General features: G+C 40.5%; 1 protein-coding gene across 9 annotated transcripts in view; it reads left to right on the plus strand.

Moving 5' to 3' along the window:
* Positions 1-22,234, plus strand: part of SOX6 (SRY-box transcription factor 6) — a 645,777-nt gene that overhangs the window by 590,027 nt on the left and 33,516 nt on the right. For all 9 annotated transcript variants that reach the window (XM_046016041.1, XM_046016039.1, XM_046016042.1 and 6 more), the window contains one exon: positions 10,140-10,248. In XM_046016041.1, the coding sequence (XP_045871997.1) occupies positions 10,140-10,248 (109 nt within the window). The remainder of the gene's footprint in view (positions 1-10,139; positions 10,249-22,234) is intronic.

Below are 22,234 nucleotides of genomic sequence, written 5' to 3' on the forward strand. Positions count from 1 at the left end.
CAAGATTTGTTTTTTGTTTTTTGGTTTTTTGTTTTTTTGGACAAAGACATTTGCTTAGCTGGTCATTAATTTTATTGTAACACTCTTTGTTCATATGATAAACGTTAGAATAATACAGTCTTGCTGGTACTTTTAATGGAGATAAAATTCACCGCTTTAAAAATCATGTGTTCAATTTTCATAGGAGTTCCTATATGTTCTACAGTGAAACTTTCTGTGAACTTTTTACTGAAACAAATAGTTAATCAGAGAATATTCAGGAACAAATATGCATCATGCCTCTGTAAACGAATACAAAGTTGGAAACCGCATCTAAGTAGGAGTTGGGCTGCCACACAACTGGATTTGCTTAAATCTGCACACTTTATAACTCTACTTGGGAATTGCAAACTTATAAATAACCTTGCAATTGGTTAAAACCGTATTAAAACCATATGAATGAGACAGAAAGCATTTGGTTAAAGGGGTTCAGTTAGCACTATAATCCTGATGAAACTAATTTAACTCAGTGGCTCCCAAGCCTAAAAGGATCTCATATCTTCAGAGTTAATGCTACTTTATCGTTTATCATTTGATGATCAGTGACAAGAATCTAAGTGTATGTTACAGGAGATATACAGGGCGCTGTCCCTGCCAGGGGTGTGTGGAGAGAGCTTGCTTAGTTTGGTGTACTCTTCAAATCCTGGGGGAAACTTGTCATACATCATTTGAGAATGTTTTTGAAAGCTCCATAAAACACATCCACAAGAAGCTCTGCAGGCATCAGTTCATTTCAGCAGGCATCTGCTGCCTGCTTCTTCTGTGGTTACGGGGCATAAGCCTCGCGGAAGACAGAGAGGATCAGGAGACCCTTTCCCTCCCCTCATGAGTTTATGGTCCAGGGACATTTTTTTTCAGCACGCTGAGAGGTGATCTGAACAGCTTGCCTCACGTGTGAATCTTCTGGAACCTTGAAAACTTTGGCCAAGCCATTCGAGCCTTCTTTCCTTTTAACAGAGAACTTCCTCGTCTTGGAGAATCCCAAAGAGATAGAGAGAAAGAGAGACAGGGTTGCCAACTGCTGCTAGATCCTAATGGTAAAAGCTTCCAGATAATTGTTAATGAGTCAAGTAAGACAAGAATTGGTTGCCTTACTATTTGGTATTTTTGGCAGTAGTGACAAGAGCCTTTTATGATAGAAAAGGCGGAGGAGACATTGTATTTATTTACTAGGGCTGCCATGACGAATGTCACAGCTGGATGGCTTAAATAATGAAGTTTTCTCACTGTCCTGGATGCTGGATCTTCAAGAGCAAGGTGCCAGCAGGATCGATTTCTCCTGAGGCCCTTCTCCTTGGCTTGCAGATGGCTAGATTTTCACTGTGTCCTCACATGGTCTTTCTTCCGTGGGCACACGTTTCTAATGTCTCTCTCTGCATGTTTCGAATGTCTCCTCCCCTTCAAGACACCAGTCAGATTGGATTGGGGCCCAACCTAAAGACCTAATCATTTTAATTGAGTCACTTCCTTACAGGCTCTGTCTCCAAAAAGAGACACATTCTGAGGTGCTAAGGGTTCAGGTTTCAACATGTGAATTTTAAGAAGACCAGTTCAGCCCCTAATAGCTATCTTGGCTTAGTTTGCATATTCTCAAACTCTTGTGAAGCTGTTTTCTTTGGGATTGCAGTACCAAAGGAACTCCAGTGACCAAATACTTTATGTCTCCATTCGTATGGTTTCACCTGGATTATTTTCTCTAGAGATGTTCTTGTGTCTCTAGGGGAATTAAACTGAAATTAATATGATTTTAAATTAATATGATTTTAACAGTGTATTCTATTGTCCTTTCATAAAATATTGGCATTATCAACGTATTCAAAGAACGAACTGCTAATGATGGATAGCTAAGCAATGTAACGTGAGAGTGTAGAAGAAGAATATTTGAAGGTTGTAGTGGTGGTGGAGCTTTCGGGAACGATTCTTACAGAGCCCTTTTGAATAATAATAATTACGCAGACCTCCTGTATCTCAGCACCAGGCCAACCCTGATCAGGACGTCACTCTATTGTTCAACTGACATGCCCACCTTCCTTTGTATTGATCCAGCTTTTAATCGTCTACATCTCGTTGTTTTCAAGAAGGACTTTCTAAAAATTAATTTAATTTTATTTAAAAGTCAAATTAAAATGAATGAAGAGAGGGAAATAATTTTATCAGGATTATCAGGATTTAGCAACCAGAGTATCTAGTTATGTTCCAACATCACAAGAGACAGTAACGATGTATAGATAACATTTTAGACACCACACCTTAAGGAGTAAGCCAGGGAGACGTGTAAACAGACATATAAGTCCATTTTTGTAGCACCCTTTCTATAAATAGGATGTGGTGCTGGAACAAAAGAGAAAGTGATAATTTGTGCACAGAGCTGGGGGAGGGCAGTCAACAAAGTAGTGTGTCCAGGAGAAATGCTTTAATTAGGCCTAGATAGGACTAAATATGATGTTATCAGTAAAGAAAGGGCATTCCAGAAAGAAGGAATGGCATAGGCAGATTCACAAGGCCATACAATATCATAACTCTGTTGTTCGGGAAACTCTAAGAAGTTCCATCTTATCGGAACAGAGAATATAAACTGGAGTGCATAGGACCTAGAGCCGATGAGGAGAACAGGAGCCAGATCATAAACGGTTGTACTAGCTCTCCAGAGAAGTTTGCTTCTCCTTATATGGATGACGGGGAGTACCGAAGGCTTAAGTACAGGAATAACAAGAACCAGGTACTACATGGTTACTAAGGTTGAGATTTAAATTTAGTTCTGTGATGCTTAGCAACCGAGACAAAAAGGAAAGCAGTTTTTGTTTATATAGTTGCCTCGTTGATACAGGAGAATGGATATTGGCCTTTAGATCAGGACACTATCTTCATTAGTGTTTAGCTTTGAAACATTTAGCAAACACTAAATAATATCTTTAACATAAGTGGATATTTTATGAGTTGCTTTATTTTTGCTAAGCACTCACACATATAATCTCTTATTTCATCATCACAACCCTGCGGCATGAACATTTTCTATTTTATTTTACAAATGAGGAAACGGGCTCAGAGAGATCATATGGTAATTATGTTGTAGAGTTATGGTCCTAAATTCACCTCAGCACAAATACCGATCTAAATTTTGGTTAAGTGACTTAAATAAAATAGAAAAAAAATCTTCCTGAAAAACAAACAAACAAAAAAAACCATTCTGAAGCCTCACCTTTTTCTCTTGGAAAACTGATAGTAAAAGTAATATTCTTCCTGTCGTCTTGACACAAAGGTTACAGAAAATATTCATTGAACAGAGCCTTGTACATAGTATATGATCATGAGTGACCCTTTTTCCTACCTCCACATCAATGCACGTATTTATGCTATGGGGGCAGACATAGTTGAAAAACTTAGGTCTTAACTAATTTATGAGTTCTAGCACAATTTTGGTGTTAAGGGTATATTAAAAGCTAGACAAATTAATAGTTTTAGCTGACAAAATGTCATTTAACAATGAGGTTCAATAATAACCCTCATTTCTCCCAGCTAGAGTGTTTATTACCATGATTACTGTCTCTGCGAACGTCCAAATACCACTATGAAAGTAAATCCCAGTGCCTCCGAGGTAACTGCTTCCAAACAAGAATTGTCTTTTTAAAAGTACATGTGGTTACTTTCTAGTGTAAAGCCTACATTTCTGATCCTTCACTAAATTACTAAATGTATTATAAAGGATATTAAATAAAGGCTAATAAAGTGAAGAGCTTGTCAAATCAGTAAAAAGGAAGCCATATGTGTGCTTAAGTAGTATTTCTTGGGAATGACATCATAGCAGGGGGTATGTCCAGAGCAAGGAATTAGAACGAGTCTTTCAGAGTAAGATATAGACTCTCTCTCAACATTATACTTAGCATTGTCCTGCTTAAAAGAGAGAGAGGGAGGGAGAGAGAGACCTTTTTATTTTGAAAGACGCAAGTGCTAAACTGCAGAAATTCTAAGTCAGACCCAAAACCTCTTTTTTATAATAAGTTATAAATTCTGTTGTGTCCCCTTAATATTGCTTATCTTTTTTATAAAATATTTAAGTTTTTTTCCTTGTTTTGATTATTATTATGTATATTGCCCAAAGAGATCATCACAAGTGGAGTGCCGAGTCTAAACATCTCTATCACAAACTTGAAATACTAGAAAATTGGTAGTTCCTGCTTCTTTGGGACACCTGCTTATACAGGTTTTTGTTTGTTTGTTTTATGTAGGTAAATCAATTATGTGGCTTTGTAAAACCGGCAAGGATTTACAGGCAACTACTACTAAATGCTGTGTATGATATATAGAAAAGGTGTAAAACAAACTCTTGGCTTGAAAAATCTTCTGATGTTTCAGGGGGAGGCTTGGATGTGCAGATGAACCAAAGTTCGATTTTTTTAAAAAATAGTCTATAACTGGGGCCCATTATATAGGGAGACTAAGAATTTTGTCTGTCAGAAACCAGGTAGCTCAGAGAGGTGATAAAGTTCACAGACAGCTTGGGTTTTTCAATATGAGTAGAATTTGGCAAGGAAGAAGAGAGTAGGAAGCTTATCGTAGCAGCAGGGAGGTGAGGAAGAATAAGCAGGCGTGATCGTGGTGTTATTATGGGAAGGCGAATAGGATCCTGTCCACCCTGAGCAGAGGATGTATGATGGGAGAGTTGTAGGAAATGGAATTTTAAAAGACATGTGGGGCACAGTGTCTGAAAGCCTTGAAGGCCAGGTAGAAGAGTGCGAGTGGGATGCAACAGAAAGCAGGAAGGCGTGGAAGGTTTGAAATCAGAGCTATGAAGTGGGACCCAGTGAGGAGTGTGCATCGATGGACCTGGAGGGCAGCCCCACGGTCAGGCGGTCCAGAGAGGATGTGGTGACCGTGATCTGAGAGTGCGCGCCTGAGTGCAGGGGCAGTTCCCGATGAAGGGTTGGGCGGGAGAGGAGGGACCACAACCAGGGGCTCTGTAAAAAAGTCAGCAAGCCTGGATGAGGGACTGAGCACGGGAAGGACAGGGAGAGCAGGGAGGCGAATCATAGTGCTGGAAAGAGAAGGCAGGAAGGCAGGCTATGTCAGGAGAAAGCTGCTTCTTGCTTTCTGCTGGGGAAAGTTTTCCTGGGTCCGAGAGAAATGAGGGCTGGGAGCTGGGATAAAGTGACAAGATTTTTGGGGGGAATACTCAACAACTTCCACAAAGCGGAAACTTTGAGGAGAGATACCATCTCAGGACAGGGTGCCAGCCTTAGAGAATTCCTGTTCATAATGCGAGTTTTTGTTCTTACTCTCAGAGAACTCTGCTTCAGGAACACGCATGAATGTGACTGCAGGCTCTGCAGTATTAAGTTTCCCTACAAAACTCATTATTACATATTTGAAAGAAGTCTTCAATATTTATAATATGTATTTTAGGATATAACAACAAAATTCTTATTTACTTAAAAAAGACTCATGCCCACATCCCCACATAGGAGATAGGTGATTCTACATTTGTGAGCATAAAAATTTCTAATTACTCTTACCTAGGTGCTATTATGTTTATATGATATGTATACATTTATATAAAATATTATAAAATATTTGTATAAAACATATATGCAAATATTCTATAAGCAGACTAATTGAGAATCAGCATAGAATATACTAATATAAAATATTTTATATGTGAAAGTAACAGGAGAGAATTATTTTTTGCCCATTTTAACTGCAGTGTAGGTAATGTAAGTAATGGCCCCTTTGGTGTATGTTCTGTGGCTGCTGTGTATGACCCCCTGACATTCTTAGAAAGGAGCTTTGAAGAAAGATTGGTGAAGTACCCCTCATCTAGACCACTGGAATAAAATATATCACATCATTGTCCCTCCATGTCTAGTTGTCAAATGAAATATATTTGTTTGTAAAGCAAACGAGCAAAAAGCTTCTCTCGGTATTTACTGATCTCCACTTGAGTTTGTAGAAAAGGGGACCTTGTTGAAGTAAGTCGAAGTCTGATGTAGGCTGGTCAGTGTCGGCAATCCTGACGGGAGAGTGCCCAGCACATCCCACAGTTCGTGCAGTGTTTTCCAGGAGATGGCTGCGATCAGTCATCTCACAGATGGTTTGAAAAAGGCTTGTCTTGCTGGCAAGCAAACTGTTATTTAAGTCCACAATCCACTCTACTACTGAAACAGTTTTGCCAAACTTATCCAAGTGTTCTAACATGCTTAAAGATGGTATAAATATCATTTATTGCTAGCAGTTTTCTTCAGACTATATGGAATGTCTTCCTGCTGCCTGATCTAAGTGTCCCAGTTTACATTATGGCCTTTACTGCCTCTGTTTGATGGAGTGATCAGTAAAAATTTAATGACACTATAAAATAATAAAAATGTCATTAATTTACCACGGATCTTGGATGCAGTGGTTGTAAAGTTACATTAATAAACAGAATATTTTTTACAACAAAAAGCATTGTTACGGGGGAACGTATAAATAATACACATAAATTTAAGAGCAATTTTACTGTTAGCACACACATTATTATGGAATAGCCAATAAGTGTATAAAACATAGTATATAAAATTTTATTAAAATATACTGTGCACATCAAAAATTCAGCTTTTATCTAAGTGCAAAGAAAAGCCATTATTGTGTGCTTACTGTTTCATTGCTGTTCTTTCCCCATATCACAATTTTACATTTGTTGCCAGTAAGAGGAAGTTGATTTTTTTTTCTTAGATGGAAGCAAGGCTCTGTTCTTTTAGTCACCCCAAATCCATTCTCTTTCTCCACCGATGCAAAAACAAAATTGATCAATCTTGCCATGGTAGGGAGGGAGAAGTTGCTAATTTAATGCAAAGTTAAAAATAATGCCCGAGGAGTTGAATGGTTTGTTCAGTGACTCTGGAAATAAGGGATAATAATGCAGCAGTCTATCTGTCATCAGTGAGGCTGCCCCGTCATTGACTCTGATAATATGTGAAGATGATGGATGCCAGCGTCTTGTGGCTTGTAGCATTGAACATTCATCAGCTCTCACTAAAGGGGGCTTTATCATTTCAATATCTTTACTTAATATGCAACATCTATCTCATACATCATAATTTCAAAGCACTTAGAGAGCCAAGAGTCCTACAACACAGCAGAGCTGACTTTCAGACTTTAATTTTTTTCAATAACTTTTATGTTGCCTGCATGTTTTGTGACTGACAATGCATAAGTAAGCGTCTGATCACATCACTGCATGTAAAATGCACCTTGTGCCGTCAACATGAAGATTGGGGAATGTTCCTGGGGGGTTGAAATTCAATTAACATTGAGCTATTTTGCTTACATCTCCAAAATATCTTACTCGGGAGACGTGTGCATTGTGAGAACTGGTTCAAGTGAGTGGAAAAATCTGGAGCGAAGAACTTGCCTCCCCCTGTCTGTATTTGGTGGATATAGGGGTATACCCATTGGCACTTACTGGCTAGAAGTTGAAGCCTCTTGGAGCAGAAGGATCTCAGAACGAATCTCTGTGCTCATGTCAGCGTCCTGTATCTGCCGGGCTCACGTTGCACCTCCCAAGCTTAGCCCAGCTGCCTGGAGCTAACTTGTAGACATCAGGCCCTCTTATCTTATGGTTAGGTGGCTGGCAAATAAATATTCTGAGCTATTCTTTGAAGAAGGAAATCTTCTGGGAGACTAGGTAGAAATGTATATGAAAGGGCATGGCTTTGCAGGGTCCTTCTTTAATCTCAAACACAAGTGCTTAATATTACCAAATATAAAAGGCAGCCCACTGCCCAAAACAATTTTTATCATTGATTTATTTTCTGCCTGTTTAACAAGTGTTTCATGGGATATTCTTCCTTGACTTCTACTCTGTCAAAATATTGATATTTTATAAGGAAAAGTGTCTCTGCAGAAGAATGTTTTTTTTCAATGAAGTCAGAAAACTGTATGACTTCAAAGACACTGTGAATGTGTTGTTGAATGTTCTGAATGTTTTTTGTTATGATTAAAAACAAGCTGATAATACTGAATTGTGAGTGCACTTCATTTTTTATAAAAGAAAAGATATTATCATCATGTAAGCTTTGTTGTCTTAGGATTTTACAAACCATGGCATGTAATTTTCCCTCTTCTCCTTCCTTGTCAAAATATTGATATTCTTTCAGGAACTTTATTTTTTTTTACCGAGAATATTTTCCGGTAAAATCAAAGAGAATGAATGACTAGAAAGATACTTGAAATATGCATATTGATAGGTAGCACGGTCTGTTGATTTTCAGAGAAAGTTGTTTTTCCCCCCATGAAAATACAGCTAAAGGTTGTTCTTCCAAGAAGATTGCAGGTGTCACATCAAAACTCCTTTTGCATTTAACATAGGGGAAGCATTCACATGCAAATATTTGAAATGCGAAACAATGTGATAAAACAAAGGTTGAATATTTTGCTTTCCCTGGTACTACTCATCTTCACTTTAATTCTTTTTCTTTACATCATGACAACCAAAAGTGCTACTCCAAAATAGAAATTGGCTGATTAAAAGCAGCTGTCCTCCCCCCCAACAATGTGTGAAACTCCCACATGGCTTGTGGTTGCTTTCTGTTGTGGCCTGCATCTGGGTTAATTTGTTCTTGTGCAGTGGTGTTTTCACATCAGAAGATATTGGGGAACCATGCCTAATTTGCTTTTGATTTTCATTCTGTTTTTTATAAGTGTCGTATTTCAGAGGTTTGCCCATAGCCCACTATTGTAACTGGTTAGTATTACCCAGTTGGGGAAATTCATGATTATGATTTTGTTGCAAACCTTTCATAGACATGGTGCTAGATGAAAGCAAGGTTTATGCTGTGTTTTCTTCCAACGCAGATTTCCACATATTCCACGATGAAGGGGGAACTGGAAGACTTCCTGCACAATTTGACTGATGGGAATTAATTATAGAAATATAATGATATTCAAAAATAATCATATTAGAAAGCACAAATGTAGTGGGACTGTACAAATGAGACACAGCCTCTATCAAGTAATTGTATGTTTGCTCTTTAAGAATATCTCCAAGTTTCTAAACATCTTACAGAAGAGAACACTCACAGAGTGTTTCCGTCTAATGCCGAACATGCTCAGTGCAGAACTAGGTCATTGAACAATAGACCGAACAGCAATCAGCACTCTCCTGCTGCATAATGCATTAAGTATAACATGCAGAAACCATTCCCGGAGCTGGAAGCTGCTATTTCATGTCTGTAAATTCAAGCTGACATGACATTTAATATTGTTTCATAGTAATGAACAACAAGGTTTCATTCATTCATAAGCACCACACAAAGCCAAGTTTGAGTCTGGAGAGTAGCGAGGAGGCAAGAAGGGGACACGCGCTGTGTTTTTGCAGACAAGAACACCATCTTAGTGACGGTCAGTGAGCCCTTGGCTACTGATCCAGAGAGCTGCAGAGGGAGAGTTCAATGAGCTATTTCAGGCTCCTTCTCCTAGAAGAGCTGGTTAACAAGCATAACATCTTTGCGTTTCCCTCCTATAGCGGCAGGAGATTTTCACTTTCCTCACTCAATGGCTGGGCGAGGAGTAATCTCCTTTTTACTTCCTGGGGAAGTTCCAGTGGCAGCTCCCAAGCAGAATAAGAGCATCGGTGCCATCATCTCCTCTGGCTGCTTTGAAACATTTGTTCTTGAAATCCTCTTGCCTAAAATTCTGATTGGTATTTTCCCCAGAACACCAATGCAAACTGTGATCTCTAATTGAGAAAATTCCTCTCCCGTTAACTAGCAGTAGATTTTAATGGGGATTGTTCTTTCATATTTTGCACTTCAGGCTCAAACCTTTCACTTGCGTTCCTTTTAGACTCCTGGAGCCAATCCCAGTGAGAGAAGATGCGCAGTGCTGCCCGGCGGGCTTCCTGACACCGGTTTCCTTTCCTTGCAGGTACTTTGCTTTAGACGCGGTCAGCGCTACGGGTGCCGCCATCAGGCTTTAGCGGAACCTTCCTGAGAGCCTTTCTGAACCCACAGTTGGTCAGAAACAATGTTTGTAAATCCAAGTCTTGCCCACAAAAGCGAGATGGAACTGGAAGGAAAAAGTGGCTGCTTCGGAAGCTAGAATAAGCCTCTGATTATTCTTTCCTCTAGGAAAGAACACGCTTTGAGAATTTGGGGCCCCAGTTAACAGGAAAGTCAAGTGAAGATGGGAAGCTGGGCCCCGGTGTCATCGATCTTACGCGGCCAGAAGATGCAGAGGGTGAGTAGCTTTTCCCTAGCTATTTCCTGCTGCTCTGGGAGGTTGTGACAGTGCAACGGAGTTAGCTCTAAGACCTTCCACGGTCTTTCCTAAGACTACCGGCTGGATTTTTTTGGCAAAGCAGAAGAAATGCTAGCCTCCGTTATATATTAGAGCTGAGAACGTTAAGAGGTAGCTAGATTCTATATTACTGAACATACAGCTGTTCAAGGACTTCAAGGTGCCACTTTCCAGTTGCTTAATAAAAGGACCCTCTGCGTTCCAGTGAGTAACAGAATCCTGTGTGTCATCATCCATGTCGCTGAATTCTTGCTAAAAAAGGACTAACATACAAAGGAGGATTTTTTTTTTTTAACCCTAAATCAAGTGAGTCCCAGGTGCAGCCAAACCATTTTGGGAACTCAGTGATGGTTTGCAGCAGATCTTGCATAAAATTAATTGCTTGGGCTAGGCCCAGCCTGTGCCAGAGCACTAAGCGTTACTAAAATCTTTGGAAAAAGTCTGGGTGGAAAGACCAGCTTCACTCTCAGTGGGTTTACCCACAGCACCATCAATGCCTGTCCACTTGTCTTCCCTTTTTGTTTGTTTGTTTTAAATGCACGAGCAGAAAATCAGCAGAAATTGCTCCCCAGAGGCTGGGTGCAATTTATGAGTTAGGTCAGCACTTCAGTAAGTAATGTTGCCTGGTTATTTACTGTGTCCTCACAGAGTACGGACTGGTTTTCCCGTTAGCTGTTCCTTTGGCAGAATCCCTCCCACCAGTCAGGAAAGATTAATTTGTTCTCTTCAGAGTAACACAATACTTCAACCAACTTGGGTCCCAGCTGAAGTTCTTTAGCTTGAGGAGAAGAATCTTACCATTATCCTCTTCACTGGCAGAATTTCTTCCAGGACCCTAATCCCCTGAAAACACACGGAGACATTTCATAGCCACAGCTGAACTGGGCCTGGCTTCTGTTGAAAGCTTGGGGCCATCTCGGCAGTTCAGCCGTCTGTGGCATGAGCGCTAAAAGATGGACAGTGTCAAACATTAGGAAGCAGGGGCTCCTGGGTGACTCAGTGGGTTAAAGCCTCTGTCTTCGGCTCAGGTCATGATCTCGGGGTCCTGGGATCAAGCCTCGCATTGGGCTCTCTGCTCAGCGGGGAGCCTGCTTCCCCCAACACCTCTCTCTGCCTGCCTCTCTACCTACTTGTGATTGCTGCCTGTCAAATAAATAAATAAAATCTTTAAAAAAAATTAGGAAGCACTTCAGAGTTTCCAGAAGGCAGTTTTTTAAAATACCAAATAGGAGAGACTGATGTTTAATGATAGTTTTGGGGACAAGGTGTTAAATTCTGATTGGTACGTATGTGGGGTCTGGGGGAAGGACAGGGAAGAGGAAGAGAAAAGGAGGAGGAGGAAGGGAGGGATAAAGAAGACTCAAAACCGGATATACACTCACTGACTTTTGTGAAGAATGGGTACCAAGAGCACAACTGATATTTTATAGGTGGTTAGCAGTAGAGGTTTTTTTTCATGAGGATTGAGGTTCCTTGGTCTCGGGGACCAGTTAGTCAGGTCTGGCCTGTCTCAATTCTGTTGCAAGGTCATACCACAGAGTACCCAAGTGTTTGACTGAACACCGTGAAATAATATTTTTCATCACTTTGGAGGTTTCAGTCTGTTCATTTTTCCATGGACTAGGATATATAGGGTTCTATCACCTTATCCGTGTTCCGGAAGTTCTCTTAATCTGTCATCCTTCCTTCTTCATTGGATTTCTTAACTGTATAATGGCTCTACACGTGGTCAGTCCCCTCTCAATAATGCTAATGTTTTAGTTAATGATAACATGGTTTCGGTAAATTAAAAAGCATGATCAGAGTTACTAGCCATTGTGAAAGGAGAAAATGAAAACCTTAACTGTAGGGAAACATATCGTATAGAAATATTTTTGGAAATTCCATTCAATACCCAGATCATCAGGATTCAGACCAATTTCCTGGCTACTTTGGTTTCTGTTCCTGTCGTTTGTTCATTAGCAAATATTTTTGAAGCCCTTACCTGCCAGAGACCATGCTAAGGTTTTACACCTATTTCTTCACATAAACCTTCCACAACTCTGTAAAGTTATTATTTCTTCTCCACTTTTGAGAATATTAAAGGTGAAAGAAATCAAGTAACTTGCCACCAGTCACGTAGCGAGTCAGGGTAGAGCTGAGAGTTGAGAACCCAGGCTCCCAAGCCCCGTGCTTTAATGCAGGCCGTGTAAACACAGATAAATACATGGTGCCTTCACTTTTCTGAACAAAGTCCTTGTGACCTTCCTCAATATAACCCATTTCCTCTCCCTAAATATAGCAAGTCATGCCGTACCCCAGCTCTCGTGTTACTTGGTCACACAGTGCCTGGTGAGTGTAATAGTAGAAGGGCTATAGTGGCCCAGGAGCTTAAGGAGCGTGTGAAAACCTCCCTTCAGAAGCTTGCCCAGAGTTGCCATTGAGACCTCATGTGCTTTGGGGGACTGTGAGTTCATGAATGGAATCAAGTTACTAGCTCTCGGATGGACAGAAGTGCACTGCCTTTGTGAGGACTGCTGGGATGGGCAGCAGCCTTCTGCTGACTTCGGGATATTTCCTGGCATCTGTTCAAGTAAGAGCTGATTGCAAAGCCTGCTGGGGTTACAGTTCCTATTAAAGTCAAAGCAGATAGCAGGTACACATGATACTTCTCTCTACTTCGCTCCTTCGCATTTCCCTTAACAGGAAGAGTAGGCAGGGACTGTGATAAAAGAATAACTATGACTTATAAACTCCTTCCGTCAGCTTATGGTCTAAACAAAACAGAAAAAAAAATGACACATTACTTAAGTGTCAATCATGTGCCAGAACTAGACACTAGATAAACCAAGGGAAGCAAAACAGATATGTTCCTGACCTCTTGGAGTTTAAAGTCTAGTGAAGGAAGACAGAAATTTGAAAGGGAAATATCTACAGACAGGCAGGCGTAATTACCACTGAGAAAAGTGCTAAAAAGATGAAGACTTCGTTGTGCCCCATAGAGATGCAGAGTGAAAGCTACTTAGGTCAGCTCAGTTGGCTGATGAGTCCTGCAGCTCTAGCCTGGCACGTCGCCTCTTCTCAGTCCACCCGTGATCATCTCCATGTTTCCTCTGGCTTGGCACGGCAATTAAAATGTTTTCCTCGGCTTTACTGAGATAGAATTGATATATAACAGCATAAATTTCAGGTGTGCTATGTGATGGTTTGGTACCCATGCATATTAGGAGATGATTACCACAATAAAGTTAGTTAATACATCTATCACCTTATGTAATCTCCTCTTTTTTATTAGAAAATTTAAGATCTACCTTCTTAGCAACTTTTGAGTATATAAAGCTGTTTTATTAATTATAGTCCCCATGCTGTGCCTTAGTGCCCCACAGCTTATCCATCTTAAAACTGGATGTTTATATACTCTTTGACTAACCCCTCTCCCTTTCCCCCCCTCCCCCTAATCCCCAGAAATCACCATTCTACTATGTTTCTGAGTTTGCCGTTTTTAGATTCCACAAGTAAGTGAGACCGTACAGTACTCTTTGTCTTTCTTGGTCTGACTTATTTCACTTTGCATAATGTCTTCAGGGCCCACCCATGTAGTCGCAAATGGCAGGACTGTCTTCTTGTTTGTTCATGAATAATATTCATCTACGAAACTCCTTCAAGAGGTGTGTGTGTGTGTGTGTGTGTGTGTGTGTGTGTGTGGGTATGTACAGAGAGAGTTAAAAAAATGTGATTGTACACACACACACACACTCATCCATCAATGTACACTTAGGTTGTCTCCATGTCTTAGCTATTGTGAATAAGGCACTACAGTCATCTTAAAGGGCTGTGCTGTCCTCCCACTTGCACCCCGTCCTCCTGTGAGGCTTCTGAAGACACTGAAGTACGTCAGCTTAGGAGATGAGGGCCCATTCCAGCTGGGCTTCCCAGGAAAATATCTGCCAGTCGTGAAAATGCCAATATCACTTAGTAAGCAACTTGCGGACCTGCTTCGCAGCTCTGAGCATGGAGGCAGCAAGGGAAAGGTCACCCAAAGAGGCAGCTGTGCATGTGTATTAAACACTCATCAAAATCAAATGACAAAACCATAAGCCAGGAAAACAGAAATTAAAAATATAAAAGGCAAATGCCTTCAAAATTTTATTTTTAAAGTCCAGCTGTTATTTGGCTTGAATATGACAAGACAGCATTTCTTGTTCACCATGATATTTATAAAACTACAAATTCATTGGTGCTGGGGGCTTGGGAAACATGTGTAAGGTCTTGTTATACTTTGAAGCAGTTGAAGGCTTACTGTGTACTGAGCACCCAAAATGTGTTAGCCCCTATGTGGGACATGGAAGGACGAGAGGACTCGATTAGTCATCTGTCACCATGTATTAAGAATGATGAACAGCTGTATGGACTCCTCACATGGCATTTCCCCTCTCCTTGTCATCCCCCGCAAGAGTGTGATGCTTCCCCCAACTCTCCTCATTTCAAGGTTGCAAACCAGAGTGGGAAGGGTTTGGATTAAGGCTCTTTTACTAAAGGATGGCAAAGGAGTGACTAATGCCTCCTTATCTCTCAAAAGAGAGTTTCTGGATTCCATTACCTCTAAGGCCCCTTCCAATTCCAAGACTGGACATGGAGTGTGTGTTCCTTATAGGAAAAGTGATCTGGGCACAATCACTTCCGCTTAGTTTTTTCCCAGAGAAATGAAAGAGCAAACCAGTACCTTTGAGAGGATATTTGTGCCACTTGTTGCATCCAGTTTTCAGGTCCCTTGAACTTTTCTTTTTATTAAAGAGACATTCTCTCTGGTAGTAATTCCCAGTTGCCTTTCACGGATGGGTCCTCCCCTTCTCTTCTCCCAGCAATAACAGTTGTGGCTTGCTTCTTTTTCATATTCTTTCTATCCTGTTTCTTCTCCCTCACACCTGAGATCTCTAAAGAAATATTTTATTTTTTTTCTCTGTCTTGTAGAATATGGGGTAAGAAAACATTTTCCTAAGACTTCTTTTAATTCCCAAGGATCAGAGGGAGGCTGCACCTCGTTTTGATGCGGAGAATAGTGGGATATGAGCTCTGAAAGTGATTATCATTGGCCAGACTTCTGGACCCTGGGCTGAAACTGTGGTGATGTGTTGTCTGTCCTCCATGTATTAAAAACTTGCATTGATTTGATTGGAAATAGATACATGGACCAAGAACAGTCCCTTTTTGAACTGTTGCTCTCAGAGTCCCAGATTTGCTTAGAAGAGTTTTATAGATTTGTATTGAATTGTAAATTGGATCCCAGCCAACACGGACTTCACCCTCCTGAAAGCTTTATTTTTGGGTGAGCTTCTGATTGCTTCTACACTTTATAACTCAGGTTAGCTCTATTATTGTCAACTTAAGCTCTCTGGTTATAGACAAATAAGAGAGACCACAACTTTTCCTTTTTTACCCCTTAAAAATACACCACTTAATATTAACATTATTACTAACATTAATATTATTTTCTCATAAAAATTCTGTTTACCCTTGGATTCACACTCTCCAAAGTCTGTGGAGCTTCTTTCATTCCCTTTCCCCTCCCTGAATCCTTTTTCCTGATGGGAAGGGAAGATTGTCGTGAAGATACACGGCTTATTCAAGGCAGCACAGGGAAGCTATAGTGTAACCTGGTGTGGAGTTTAAGGGCTACAACACCTTATACTTTGGGATGTGAAAGCCATTATTCGTTCAAGCCCACTGCGCTACAGTGCATCGCACTGCCACAGTTAGATTCCCAGAATTGGAATAAAGGAGAGACATCACCAAATTTACAGTTCCAGCCCAGAAATCCCTTCTTATATCCCTGACGAGTGGTCACCTCACTTCTGTTCAAATGCATCTCCTAGTCTATTAACAGAAAACTGACTGCTTCTTGAGAAGCTCATTCTGATTCTAATGATTAATTCTTTGTTCTTAGTGGCCAGAATTTGTTTCTGCTTCCTTGTGACTTCTAGTCACTGGTTCTAGTCTGACTTCTGGGTTCCAAAAAAAATAAAACTCCTGTTTCTCCATGTGACATTCCTCCAGATATTTGCTCAAGGACTAGGGGATTTAAATTCCAGTTGCCCCACCCTTGGCCAGTCCCTTTCTTTCTGTGAATTTTTGCATCTGTAGCTGAAGATGTTAGTCCAGGTGATTTCTAGTTGACAGTTTTTTAACTGTCTTATTGTACTGCCATATAATTGAAATCACTCACCTTTAAGTCAACTAGAATGTAACAAGTATCAATTAAGAGCCACACCATCTTTTAAAGGAATAAAATTGTATAGAAATATACTATCTCTATAAGGAGATGTCTTTGCCCAAGAAGGAATCCAAATACTAGAGTATATATCAGGCATAAAAAGATGGGAAATTGTACATATTAAAAGAAAAGACGGAGGTAAATCCAAAGAGAGCACTAACCAGAGATGTGCCTTGGGCTTATGGGTCTGACTATGGAGTCAGCCTAAGACGGTGTTTCCAGGGATCTTAGAGGAAGGGATAGGCAAAGCAGTTTCTATGGAACCAGCAGGCTGGGGTCCGAAGCCAGGATTAGCAACCAGGGAGGCCCATGAGGACTGAGTAACAGCCACGGGCTGGGAGATAAGCCGAGTTCACCAAGCCCTTGGCTCCGGACTAACTCTGTTGTATGAGTATAACAAAAATGTATTTTACTATGGATATAAACAGTTTTAGAGGAGCCTGTGCACCAGTTTATATCAGCACTATATATAAAGTGCCGCTCTCTTAAACAAGCAAATAAACTTCTCTTAAAGATATATATTTGCTGTGTCTTAAAAGCTCCCAAATAACTTTTAATGTTGGTGGAAAACAATTTCCATTGAACTCTCCAAGTGATGGATTGTCCTGATGGGGCAGGAGAGTGAAATGTCAAGATTCTTGTATAACTCCATCCCCTAATACTCCATAAAGGGAGCTCAACCTGCTTCTCAGAGTTGCTTAAACTAGGAAGCCCGAGGAGCTTGCCTCCCTTTACGGAGGAACCTAGCCCTGGCCAAGAGCTGATCTCTCACTGGGCTGGCTTCTTCTCTAAAGAAGTGTCAGGGACAATGCATATCACCACTGTGCATGTGTGCACGTACACACAAACACACACACACCCCTAGCTAATTTTCTGACTGAATATCATCTACCCTACGGGGAAAAAATGCTTGTCTGTGCTATTACTGAATCACACAGAAGTACTGAGAAACTGGGCCACAAAAGATTAACATCTACCATGAAAATTAGATCCGAGATAAGAGCAGCCTGCGTATGCTCCCAGTGGGACTGCAAAATTAGTAACACGTCAGTCTGCGTCACATGTTCCAACACATCTGAGCAAACCTGGGCTAATAGAGGTCTGTCTGCCATGTTCGGACGGACTGTGTAGCTCTTGGGGTATGGACCCTGGCTGGGTTACCTGTCCCAGAGTCATCCTGTCTTGGCAGCAAGGGCTGTTTGACTTGCTGCCTACAGGCCAGTGAATTCAGCCCAACCTCAGCCTGGTGGGACTTGAAGAGCATCTGGCCAATTTGGAGTGCTTTTTAAATTCTTTCTGCTTAAGGTCAGGACTGGATTTGAGATCAACTTTCTCCCTCCCTTCCCCCAGTTGGTCCTTTCCTCTTTTTCAAGTTCTGATAACTGTGCTTCTAACTTACTTCAGAAAGTTGATAACCACCTAGCTCTCTCTCATTTTCTTGTTACTGACTTAATCATTTTTTTTAACTAACATATTTTTATTTTTCAATATCTCCTTCTTTTACATTCATGATCTCACTTTACTTGGCTTGTCTACGACTGTTCGCTTGTGCCCACTGCCTGCCATTTCGTACTCTAGCGATGGTTCTCTGTAGACTGAATTGCTGACGACGATAGCCAAACTTTTCCGATCAGGATCCGTCTGTACATCAGGGGCTCCCAATCTTCAGTTTTACTCCCATGTTCACATTACAATGTACTGATTATCTCTTATGTGCACAGCACCTATGGGCATGGCAGGAACGATTTTTGTAAAGATGGACTGCACTGTATTCTCCAAGAGCTAGTAATGTGGTTGGGATGATAACAGCAACACATAGAAAGCAAAGCAACTGAGGGGGTTATGTGTGCAGGTCCATCATTAAGGAACCAGAAAAAAACATGCTGTTTATAAAAGGAAGCTACAGTACCTTTGGACAGCAATTGTGTGGCAGGCCTGATAGAAATATAGCTGGAGATAAGCTTAGGTTTGGATGAGCAGAGAGAAGCAGAAGAACTTTCCATTTAGGGAATAATCCAGGCAGATGCAGGAGTGGTAAAGCACACAGACACGTGTAAAGAAGTTCCAGAAGGGAAGCATCATCTTTCTGACCCTTGCGTTCCCCACCAAGCCCAGTAAAAGCCTCACATATATTTGTACTCAGTAAATATTTGTGGAATTGAACGTGTCATGGAAATATCCGGGTTTCATATTGGGATGGCCTTGAATGCTGGGCTCAAGTTTGGACTTTGCCACCGAACAGGCATTAACATTTAATTGTTCTAGATTGACTTAGATTATAGAGGTTAAAAATAATGGAAAAGCAGTAGTTAGTTTAGTCTGGGAGATCTGTTAGTCTCTTTATTCCTCTGTTCTGTTTAGTAGCCTTTTGGGGGGGGTGCAATTCAATGAGTATCCTTTCTTATAACATTATCAGAGACTGAGTAGGAGTCAGGAGGGTTTTCATTCAAGTCATATTAAAAATACTTTTTTTCTTCCTGGCTATATTGTTCATTTAAGTGTGATTTCACCTTGTCCGAGGTGACTGACGGATGTTTTACTGATCTCTCCTGTACTTTTGCCTCTCATTAATGGAGAGTGGTTCTTTCAGTTGTTTTTGTTCAGTAACCTCTTACCCGTAGACATGATGCCCCATGTTAGGTCTTGGTACCAGAGGGAAGCGAGTGTGTAAGAATCCATGGGTGTTTGCATTATACTGTAGACTGTTACATTTAGGAGGAGGCTGTAAAAACTAACTCTGAACTAAAACTTAATATCCCAAGTCTTAGCCCCGGAGAGAAGAATTTCATAAGCAATATATTCAACCATTTTAAATTTACACTAAAAATACAAATTGCAGCTTACTGGTTTATATATACTTTCATGGCAGAGAAATCACTTCATGCTGCTTCAATATAAGCTCATGTTTCGCAGGGAAGTCTGGTCCCACGTGAGGACAAAATGGAAAGGGAGAATGATCAGTCCATGTTGCAGACTTACAGAACCGTTAGTGGAGGAGAAAGAACAGTCAAATGTCCCTGAAACTACCTTGCCCTTCATTTATTACAGTCTCAGTAGTCAATAATCCTAATCCTTTGTTATTTTTGAAAGAGTCTTTTATGAAAAGCTGATCCATAAATTTGCAAGATAATGATCCCTTCCTTTTTTTTCTGGCCAGGACTGAGCAGCATAGTCTGGTTACAGTTTCCACATGTGGGAACTGGGGGATATGAGATGGTCTTTTGGGGTTGGATCCTGTGCATATATGATACATTTTAGCTCTCCATCATAGAGACCCTTTTGAATATTTTTAGATTTGGGGCAGAAAAGGAGCTCCATGAAGTAGTAAATTGTACTCTCCAGCTAACGTGTGGGTTCATTTTATAACTACTCTGAGGAACAGGCCTGTGCAGTACAGGAAACATCACCAGGTATGGGGAAAGACTGGAAATGGAATAGTTAGGAGTTAAGCCCCTGATACGTCCTAAGTACTGGACTAGACATTCTACGACTTGTCTTGCTGATACTACTGCTGCTATTTCTAACGGCAACTACTGCTTAGTGAGTGGTCCCTGAGTTCTAGTAGATGAGCTAAGAAATTTACATTCCTGTTTAATCTTCACAAGGATCCTGCCAGGTAAAAATGAATAGCTCTCTTTTGTCAGGAGATGAGTTTACCGTTTAGAGAAGAGAAATAATTTTCCCAAGTTAGGAAAGGTCAAATGTACAGATAAAACTCAGATCTGTCTAACTATACAGTGTCTGACCCGCACTGACTCTCCTTTTTCTCTAAGATGAGCTAATTGAGTTGCTTGCATTTGTTGGAGTAGCTTTTTCCTGTTGGTTTTCATTACAAAAGCAGGAAAAAAATGAGAAACAGAAACTTCTGAAAGTTTTTAAAAAATCTTTCAAACTGTTCAAGTATTAGGTACCTTTCAATACTTTCACCAGATTCTTGGGGTGAAGAAGTTTCTGGTGGATCTTGGAAATGAGTTGACTGCCCCAAATCCTTCTATTACTATTTTCATACTGTAACCTAATAAAAACATTTAGTTTCTACTGCACCCATGATCTGCATCTCTCATTCTAATAAAAGGCAAATTCCCTGAAACAAATAGAGAAGAGAAACCAATTAAATGAGTTTTATTGAGTCTTAAAAGCCAAGTCCAGATGCAACTGAAACAATTCAACTGACCATTTTAGAAATTAATTCTGATGGCTAACATGAAACTTAGGGTATAGTTACATATATACATGTATATATATATACATACATAGTTGCCACATACATAAGTGGCAAAATCACTTACTAACCATGAGACTTGGTCAGATTCACCTTTCTAAACCTCAGTTTCCTCATGTGGAATAAGGAATGTGAATTAGATGATCTTTAATATCCCTCTCATGTTAACATGCTCCTATTCTATGAGCGTATTTTATCTGTTTCTGATGACCCTGCTCTCTGTTTGAATACATGCTTCAGTTGTACATATTTACACGCACGCTACAACACTAGAACACCTTCCTGATTTAAGATTTCCAAAAAGCTCAGACTTGCCTGCCATCCTTTCAAGATTTCCCAGGAAGTGGGGAAGCTAAGATTTCAGAATTATGTGGTGTGGCAAGTCAATAAAAAAAAGCCAGATTAGAACCAATGTTCTCTGGATCCCAAACACTGAAGGGTGTCTTTTCCCTTCAAAGCCTTATTATTTTGCAGGGTGCTCAAGGAAGGCAAGGTGTTTAGTAGGATATGATAAAATGGGATTTATTCAAAATCTAATTTCAGAAATTCCCAGGTTCTAAAGCAACATGTAGATATTTGAGTCTCACTCTAGAATGTTCACTATTGGAGATGTCCACTGCTCTCTGCCTCTGAGTATTTATTTCCCTTATGCCCACTTGTGTAGAATACCTTGGGGAAGCAGTTGTGAACAAAACACAGTCATCCCTTACCCTTTTGTGTTGCACAGTCTTGGGAAGAAGGTGAGCATATACAACTGGTAATTTGGACAAAACATGATAAATGTTAAGATAAAGGGATACAAAGGAGGCCATGGGAGCCTGCCAGACTTAGTCCAAACTGACAAACCAGGCAAGGCTTCATGGAAACCATCAGCCCTGACATGAGTCAAAGAATAAGTGATTGCAAGATGGACAGGAAATCCTAGGAAAAGGGAAAGCATGAATTCTTAGTATGAAACAATGGGCTATCTGGAGAATGATAAGTAGTTCAGTATGATAAAGGAAAACATTTTGAAGTAGAGAAGGCAGGGGTAGAACTAGAGATCTAGGGAAAGGACCAGGTCATGGGGAGCCTGACTAAAGACTTCATCTTTTGGTCATTAGGGAACCATTGAAGACTTTTAAATATTAGGAGAAGACTGGTCAGAATTGCATTTGTGATGGGTCACGCTGGGTAAAATTAGGAAAGGTATGAAGTGGGGATGGAGGACACAGCTTTGTGTCCTCCCATCTGTGTCTAATCCCATCAGTTAGATGGCTAGTATTTATAATAGTCCAGCAGAGACAGTGAGGCCAAGGCGATCGATGAGGGACAAGGATGGAAACAGGTGGATGGATTTAGTAGTATCTTTGTTAGCTAATTCTGAGTTTCACTTCATCCTGGTTTGTGCTCCTTAATCTCATGTAGAATCTATGGTAGTGTATTGAGTTGGATGAAGCCAGAAGCTGCTGAGC

Source organism: Meles meles, chromosome 8, assembly GCF_922984935.1.
Source record: "Meles meles chromosome 8, mMelMel3.1 paternal haplotype, whole genome shotgun sequence".
NCBI classification, from domain to species: Eukaryota; Metazoa; Chordata; class Mammalia; order Carnivora; family Mustelidae; genus Meles; species Meles meles.